At 41.9% G+C, this 9,296-nt stretch overlaps 1 protein-coding gene across 1 annotated transcript; it reads right to left on the bottom strand.

Moving 5' to 3' along the window:
• Positions 1–7,244: 7,244 nt before the first annotated feature.
• LOC130071476 (putative nuclease HARBI1) lies at positions 7,245–8,699 on the bottom strand. Its single transcript, XM_056236323.1, has 2 exons — positions 7,890–8,699; positions 7,245–7,259 (listed from the first exon to the last, which is right to left on the bottom strand). The coding sequence occupies exons 1-2, from the start codon at positions 8,697–8,699 to the stop codon at positions 7,245–7,247; spliced, it is 825 nt and encodes a 274-aa protein (XP_056092298.1).
• Positions 8,700–9,296: the final 597 nt, after the last annotated feature.

The raw sequence follows: 9,296 nt of genomic DNA, 5'->3' as shown, positions 1-9,296 counted from the left end.
TAGCCAGGCTGGATGATGTCAGCTTAATCACAAAAGATAGAGTGGAAAGGGAGTTTCCAAAACTCTTCAGTGGTTTAGGCAAAATGGAGGGTGAATACAGCATTGTGCTGATGCCAGGAGCAATACCCTTTTCTCTTTCAACACCTAGGCGTATTTCCCTCCCTCTCCTACCAAAGGTGAAGGAAGAATTATACAGAATGGAACAGCAAGGGGTCATTTCAAAGGTGGAGGAGCCAACGGAATGGTGTGCTCCCATGGTCGTGGTGCCAAAGCAGACGGGAAAAGTGAGAATTTGCACAGATCTCACTGAACTGAATAAGTCAGTTATGAGGGAAAAACATCCTCTCCCTTCTGTAGAGAACACATTGGGACAACTTGCAGGCGCCAAAGTGTTTTCTAAGCTTGATGCCAATGCGGGCTTTTGGCAGATTCCACTTTCAAAGGAATCTTCTTTACTCACCACCTTTATAACTCCATTTGGCCGATACTGTTATAACCGCCTATGCTTCGGAATTTCCTCTGCACCAGAGCACTTCCAAAAACGCATGTCAAGAATTCTTGAGGGACTGGAAGGAGTTGTGTGTCAAATGGATGATGTACTCGTGTGGGGATCAACACAGATTGAACACGACGAGAGGCTGCGTAAGGCGCTCTCAAGACTTCAGGAATCAGGAGTCACACTCAATGAGAAATGTGAGTTTTCCAAGAAGAAAATTAAATTTCTCGGACAAATCATCGAGGCATCAGGGGTGAGTGCAGACCCAGATAAGGTGGAAGCAATAAAAGCCATGACACAACCACGTAATGTAAGTGAATTGAGGCGGTTTTTGGGAATGGTCAACCACCTTGGTAAATTCTTACCACACATGACTGATAAGACACAACCACTCAGAGATTTACTGAGAAAATCCAACATGTGGGTCTGGGGGTCACAACAGCAAGAGGCCTTTGAGAAAATCAAAGAGGAGCTGACAACACCTCCAGGTTTGGCACTGTATGATACAAACAAGGACACAATTGTTTCTGCAGATGCCTCTTCATATGGGCTGGGAGCTGTTCTCCTTCAGAAGCAAGCAGACAACGTATGGAAACCTGTGGCGTATGCTTCAAAGTCTCTCAATAGTATGGAGCAGCGATACGCGCAAATAAAGAAGGAGGCGCTGGCCTCCACATGGGCTTGTGAGAGGTTTGCTGAGTTTCTCATTGGGAAAAATTTCCACATCGAGATGGATCACAAACCCCTAGTTCCTCTGCTTAGCTCAAAGAAGTTAGATGAACTCCCTCCACGTATTCAGCGGCTTCGTATGCGTCTGTTGAGGTTCTCATACACCATTTCGCATGTGGCTGGCAAAAACATAGCAACAGCAGATGTGTTGTCTAGAGCTCCCATAAGCAGTGTGGCAGAAGGGCTTTCCGAAGAAGACGTCAATTTGTATGCTGATTCTGTCATGGCAAGTTTACCGGCTACAGAAAAACGGCTAAGAGAGATACAAGAACACCAAGACAATGATTCAATACTCCAGCAGTTAAAGAAATTCTGTGTGGAAGGATGGCCAGACAAATTCTCCATTGACAAAGCTTTCCAGCCTTATTTGTCCTTCTCAGGAGAACTTTCTGTTCAACATGGTCTATTATTGAATGGAATCAGGATTGTAATTCCAACGTCCCTCCGAGCTGAGATACTGAAAAAACTGCATGAGGGACATCTTGGTGTAACAAAGTGCAGAGAGAGAGCTAAACAGTGCAGAGAGAGAGCTAAACAGAGCTTTACTGAGCCCTGGCTTGGTGGCCAGGGCTCAGTAAAGAGCTAACAAAAATGATTGAGAACTGTGACACATGTGCACGTGAGAGAACAAATCTCAGAGAAACAATGCTGCCTACTGAATTTCCAACCAGGCCATGGTCCACAGTAGCAGCAGATCTGTTTCAAAAAGACAACAAGCAGTACTTGATCATTGTGGACTACTTTTCTAGGTTCTTTGAAGTTGCCAAACTGACGTCGACAACTTCTGAAGCAGTGGTTGAACACTTCAAATCCATTTTTGCACGTCATGGAGTCCCAGAGGTGGTGCGCTCGGACAATGGGCCACAATTTGCTTCGGAGTGTTTCCGTGTGTTTTCACAGGACTGGGGTTTCAACCATGTCACGTCGAGTCCTCATTTCCCACAAAGCAACGGGGAGGCGGAGCGAGCTGTGAGGACAGTCAAGAACCTCCTTAAAAAGTCAAGTGATCCCTACATGGCACTTATGGCTTATCGAGCATCTCCTCTTTCCAATGGATACAGTCCTGCCGAGCTCCTCATGGGAAGGAAAATAAGGACACTAGTTCCTATGATTCCGTCTCAGCTCAGTCCAAAGTGTGCAGATTTGGAAATGCTGCAAAAGAAAGAACTGACACACAGACGTAAACAGAAACAAAATTTCGACCGAAGACACAAAGCACATGGGTAACACTTTATAATAACTGCATGCTATTAATCATTTGTTAAGCATGAGTAAACAGTTAATTCATCATTTATAAAGCATTAATAGACATTAATAAGCAGTTTATAAATACAGCTATAAACACTTTTTTTCTTGATTTATAAGCATATCTATAATGCGTTTAATAATTGTATTTTCATACCTTGTTAATGATCAATTAATAATTTCTAAATGAAGTATAGCATTATTTACAAACAAGAGTTGTCAGTCATTCATAAGATCACTTAGAAAGTGTAAGTAAATGTAGTAAATACAGGTAGTTATAAAGCATTTAGTAGTGGTCAGTTAACTATTTTGTGAGCTAATCTAAAGTGAGGACTATTCATGCCTTGTAAAGCATTTATAAATGAGATTTGAAGGAGCATCAATCTTCTAAACAGTAAAATGTAACAAACACAACACAGTGATACAGAACATAGAAATATTTAACAGCCTTTAAATCTCCTTTATAAATGCTTTACAAGGCATGAATAGTCCTCACTTTAGATGAGCTCACAATCATAGTTAACTGACCACTACTAAATGCCTTATAACTACCCGAATTAACCCTGAATTACAGCATAAATACATGTTAATAAAGCATTTATTAACACACTAAGTAACCATCACTATATGTCTGAATAATAAGATGTATGAATGTACATTTAAATAGTTTATTAATCATTTACTTACACGTTCTAAGTAATCTTATGAACCACTGAAATAACTGGTTTATAAAAAATGCAATTATTCATTTAGAAATAATAAATTGATCATTAATAAAGGATGAAAATACAAGTATTAAACAAATTATAGATATGCTTGTAAATCAAGAAGAAAGCATTTTTAGCTGTATTTATAAACTGCTTATTAATGTCTATTAATGCTTTATGAATGATGAATTAACTGTTTACCCATGCTTAACTAATGATTATTAGCGTGTAGTTATTATAAAGTGTTACCAGCACATGACTTGACGCATTTGCAACCAGGTGAACATGTCTGGGTCAAAGACACTAAGGAAAGGGGTACTGTTGTGTCTACTGCTGGCACACCCAGATCTTACCTTGTTGAGACACCCAGAGGTACATTGAGGAGAAATAGATTTCACCTCTCACCAACTCCAAAAGCTCCTGTGACATCTGCTGATCTTCCAGACCTGACAGAGATAAGTGCATCTCCACTCTCTGCAAGTTCCACTGTTTCACCAGAAATTCAGAAGGTCTGCCAACAGACTTCACAATGTTCAAGACGTTATCCTTCCAGGGTTAGAGTTCCTCCTGGGTATCTAAAGGACTTTGAATGTAGTGAGAGATGCCCCGGGTAAATACTAAGTGGTCAGTGGGCAGAATAATTCCCACACTCAGTTTAAGGTTTTGGGCAGTCTTTTACAGAATTGTTATTTAGAGAAGATAACTATTTCTTTATTTCAAGTTTATTTTGCTCCCCTAAAAGATGCAAAGAGAAGGAGCCTTATTTGGAAAGGGGGATGTAGTATTAGGTTCTATACGGTAGTATTGGAGTGCATAGGAAATGTGTGGAACATATATTGAGTGTGTTATGGTACTTGTGTTAGTTAATAAAAAGTTATCAGAAGATATGGCTGGTGGTCGTGTCGTCCTCCACAAGAAAGGTTCTCGTTGTACCTAAACAACTGAACACTATTTTGTGACAATTTTCATCTGATCTGAAAGGTTTAAGAGTCTGTGACTAACCAGGGCCCGGTTCCCCGATAACGCTCACTCTTAGCGCGCTAAGAAGACTCAAAAAGATATATCTTACCGAAGTTGTTTATGTTCCTAAGTGTGTTCCTCGAAGTGTCCCTTAGGAAGCTTCTTAAGACGCTGCCTCTTACGTTCGACGTTACAAAGGCGCTGTCCCAAGTGAAGGTGCTGAATTAGTTGGCATCGATTGCTCAGGAATTGATTTTGCACTTCACGCGAAGGTGCATTACGGCGTTAAGAAAGACAACACGTTCTATGCAAATGAAACATTCCTCAAATTATTCCAGTAACATTTATTTTAACATAGTTTAAGTTATCAGTAAAATATAGACTATTAATTAAATTATCAAATTGTGATATGTCAAAATGTTTGAGGTGACCGATCAAAGCAGGATTTATGTTCACAGAAGCGCGAGCCGCACGCGAATCCCAACGCGACGCTTCAGGAGATAAGATGTACGTGGCAAAACTAAACAGCTGTTTTACGATCAAAGTTTTAAACAACGACATAAATAATCAGTTTGCAAAGACTGTATCAATCAAAGCTCAGCTTCGGGAAGGGGATATTTACAGGTAAAGATAAAGAGACTGAGAGAAGAAGAACAAGAGAAGGAGAGGGAGATAAGAGAGGAGAGCAATAGCCTATTGCATTCTGTGGCCAGAATGAGAATAACTTTATTGCAATGGATTCCTATTTAACACAGATATACATAGCCTAAGTTCTTTGACAATTACAGTGGAAAAATAATATGCCCCCGAACCCCCTAGCAAGATCACTTTTGGGACCTCTGTATTTATAAAACCCTGTGTACGGCTTTTGCACTGAATAGAAAATTATATTTTTTGAAAAATACAATGAATTACAAGGCTGTACAGAAGAGTGCTCTATTGCTGACTTATATACTGAGGTTTTAATTACATTATTTTAATATAGTCAGTCAGTAACTAAAGTGGGCCGGTCTAAGGCATGAAACTCCAGGGCTGAAAATGAGTCCCACTCCGGCCCTGAAACCTCTCACTCAAAGTGCAAACCTACACACCAAATCTCCAAAACCATAAGCTATTTCTCAGCCTTTGACTCAGTTTTCAATTGCATAAAAAACTTTTTTCAAAACACTACACACAATTCTCTACCTAAAAGACAAAAATCTAGCAGGAATTTACTTGCTTTCCTTTTCCAAACACAACCAATCAAAATGCTACACTTATTCACCAGGTCACACACACACTCCTCATATGTGCAAACACTAATTGCTTTACTGATCACTAACCAATCACTGCTTTACTGTAGTATAAGCCTATAATAGGTCAAAGGTCAGATTACCTGTTTTGAACAATGGATGCCAACAATGGACAGAGACCCCCCACACTCAATTGTGTTCTTTACTGTATTATAAAGAATATACTTTTGGTTTACATGTGTTTATGGATTTGTTGTATGCTACTGTATACAACAGTAATGTTTGGCCTAATAAATATTTTATGTTTCTACATTGCATTGGTGAATACAGTGTACTTGTTACCCCTCTCAGAAGATTACTTTCACTGTAGAACATTGTATTGAAATGTAGATATAAGCGTATGAAAGACCAAAGAGCTTTAGATTTAGAAAGACAACGTTTACATGGTTTGCACTATTGCACTATTATGAAATAAGTGTTTGCCATTTGATGCAAATGCTTCATTCTGACATGTGTTTATGGCATTTTGAATGCAGTGTTACATTTTTGAAGGAGATGTGAGGCATTTTGCATTTTGTGTGTGAAGTTTTGGGAATTGTGTGTAGAGTTTTGAAAATGTGTGTAAGCAGTTGGAAAAAACTGTAATGGTAAGGTACTTTTACAATCATAATTGATTGGCAAGCAGCTGCAGTTACTTCTGTTTAATGTGGTATTGATTGCCATTGGTTAATGTTTTCAATAAAAAGCAACTTATCTACAATGAACAGAGAGAGAGAGAGTTAGATACTGAATATGGTGGGGAAGCAACGTAAAAAAAGGGCACCAAACTTCTCGTCAGAGGAACTTGAAGTTTTGCTGGACGAGGTGAGCTTGCACAAGGTGACACTGTTTTCCAGCTTTCGGAATAACTTGTGCAACAGCAACAAAAAAGAGCTATGGAGCGACATAGCAAGGAAGATGGCTGCCTCCGGATCAGGCACACCAAGGTCCTGGCAGGACGTAAGGAAAAAATGGCATGATTTTTCAAGCCAGGTTAAGGTGAGAGGTTCTGCTGTCCGTAGAGACCGGGCGAGGACAGGTGCGGGGACCAGTTCAGTGCAACCCTTAACAGCACATGAGGAGAAGGCACTGGCGATCATGGGAGACACAGTCTCACATGGAATCCCTGGGGGGATTGACATTAGAAGAGGTGAACAGGCCTCATGTTCCAGGTCATCGCCATCCCCCAATGTGCCATGCTCCCCAGACACCGAGCCACCTGCAGCACTCTCCTCACCTGGCAGCCCCGAGCCGGAAGGGTGCACTACGCCACCACCTCCCGTACACACGTCTTCGCCAGGACTTCACTACACGACATCACGACGTCGCTCCACAATCTCACCATGTCGGTGTAGCGAAGAGTTGGTGAACAGGAGAAGGAGAAGTTGGTCGTGTTACAGGACATTCAGCGCCAGTTGACCGAAGCAAATGAGCTCACTCGCCAGTCTCTGGAGCTGAAGAGAGCCAAGCTGGAACTGGCCAAGCAGCAGCATGCCCTAGCAGAGGCGCAATTCAACAGGCCCTCAATCTCAGTACCAATCTTGCTGCCATCTGAAGGTGAGCCAGTTCTGCTTGGTTTATAGATTTTGATGTTCCTTTCCTCACAGTTCCTAATCTGATTTTGGTATGTGTTTGTCTTTATAGATGCTGAGCAACAGTCACACCAGTGACCGTGTCTGTGTATGTTTGCATGTGCATTTTCATTAAAAATACTTGATCATCAACAAGATTGTATGTCATTCTTAATGAGTCAACAACTGATTCTCTATTGCCATTGGAAACCTACGCATAAAATCTTGCTCTATCTATGAGATACCTTATTTATCCACAAGGAAATTAAGCAGTGTCAATCTAAGTGCACATTCAGATATAAAGGCTCGTTTGAAGAGGCTGCGTAAAGACATTAGTTTGTAATGTACATTGTGTGTTTGACGACGGGTTAGGCTATGCATGAGGCAAAGCAGCGGAAAGGGAATCCTCTGACAACCATGTGACCTGCGTTCAATGCCCAATAAATTAATGAAGATAAATCAGCAATGTGACGTGGTCATTTGGGCATATGTCAACTTTTGGCTCAGAAATTCTAACGTGTAGGCTCCTTCGCCAACCTTAAGAGAAGCATGTCAATGATTGGCGTTGCATAGAGCACTTATGGAATGGACACAATGGCATGATAGAGTAAAGGTTTAAAGGATTAGAATCACACACGGAACATTTAATGGATGTTTGAAACTCCCGTTTATTTTTCAGAAAACAAAAAATTCCATCATAATACGAATCAAAAGAAAAGTCCATTCAGTCATGGATGATGGCTAATGATAGCTCAGCAAGTTAATCCAAAAAGAATATATAAATCAACCAAAAACATTTTTCAATCAAAAGCTGCCTTGCCTCAACCCCGGCAGCGTGCAGGGCAGCCCTTTGTGGAGGATAGAGGACCTCAACTTCTCCCTCTCCATCTTCCTCCTCATCTGCTTCCACCTCCTCCTCCTCCCCCTCCGGAATAGGTGCGCCTCCACGCACAGCCATGTTGTGGAGTATGGCCGTTGCCACCGTAACTGCGCAAGAGCTGTGAGGCTTCATGCGCAGTCCTCCTGACGACTTGTGCAGGCACCGAAAGCGCAGCTTCCAGATGCCAATTGCACACTCAAAAACGTTGCGCGTGCGAATGTGTGCAACATTGTAGGCTCTTTCAGCCCGAGTCTGTGGGTTGGTCAGCGGTGTGAATAAGTATGTTCTCAGAGGGTATCCACTATCCCCGAGGAACAGGCTCTGACCAAACCCCTCTCTCTCCGCTTGTTCACCCACGGCAGAATTGGCCCAGACGAAACTGTCGTGGGTGCTGCCTGGCCACCTTGCCACCAGGTCGGAGATCACACCCCTATGGTCCACTATAACCTGCACGTTTATGGCCGCGTATCCCTTTCGTGATATGTACGCCTGATCAATCACTGATGGATTGGCGATAGGGATGAGTGTGCCATCCACCAGGCCCAAGACTCTGGGGATGCCAGCAATGGCATGACAGCCCTGGTGCACCTCCTGGACCTCCTGACGTGTTGCTGGCTGCCGGACGCAATCCCCGGCATGGCGCAGAAGGGCGTTGGTGACAGTGTGGACGCACCTCCACACCGAGGTCTTGCTTAGGCCGTAGCCCTCTCCCACAACCTCGATGAAGCTCCCTGTAGCAAAAAACCTTAGCGCTGCAAGCAGCTGGACTTCAGGGCTTAAAGCAAAATTCCGCTGCGTTAGCCTGGCAAGCGCAGGTCTGAGAAGGTCCAGCAGTTCCATAATGAGTCGTCTTGGGAGGCGAAATTTTTTTAATATAGCCACGTCAGGCAAAATGTCAAAAGGGCTTAAGTTTTGCCGAATAAAAAAATTGACATGGACTAAACGGCTACGCGGCCGGCGCCGTCTTTGATTCAACACAAGGACACGTTGGATCGCTGCCATAGTTGATCGCTTACTGGACACCACCATGCTTACCCATTTATAGATCTTAGCCATTTAGAGTCAAATTGTTTACCAGATTTTAATTAGCCTATCAAAAGTGATTGCCAATTTAAACGCTTTAATGACATTACGAAATAGCCTAGGCTAATTACCACCATATTAGTTCTGATACCAAATAAATTCAACTTCATAAATAGGCCTGTATCAATGGCCAGAGGTGGAAAGTAACGAATTACATTTACTTGCATTACGTAATTGAGTAGTTTTTTTGTGTACTTCTACTTTAAGTAGTTTTTAAAATCTGTACTTTTACTTTTACTTAAGTACGTTTTGTTTGAAGTATTGTAATTCGCTACATTTGAAATCATATCCGTTACGGAGTAAAAAATAATAATACAAGGAAGAAAAAAAAAAAAAAATCACACTCCGGAAACT

This window comes from Rhinichthys klamathensis, unplaced genomic scaffold (genome assembly GCF_029890125.1).
Source record: "Rhinichthys klamathensis goyatoka isolate OS25496 unplaced genomic scaffold, OSU_Roscu_1.1 h1tg000445l_1, whole genome shotgun sequence".
Lineage (NCBI taxonomy): Eukaryota > Metazoa > Chordata > Actinopteri > Cypriniformes > Leuciscidae > Rhinichthys > Rhinichthys klamathensis.
The sequence above is the reverse complement of the archived record's forward strand: the minus strand, read 5'-3'. Positions and strand labels throughout refer to the sequence as shown.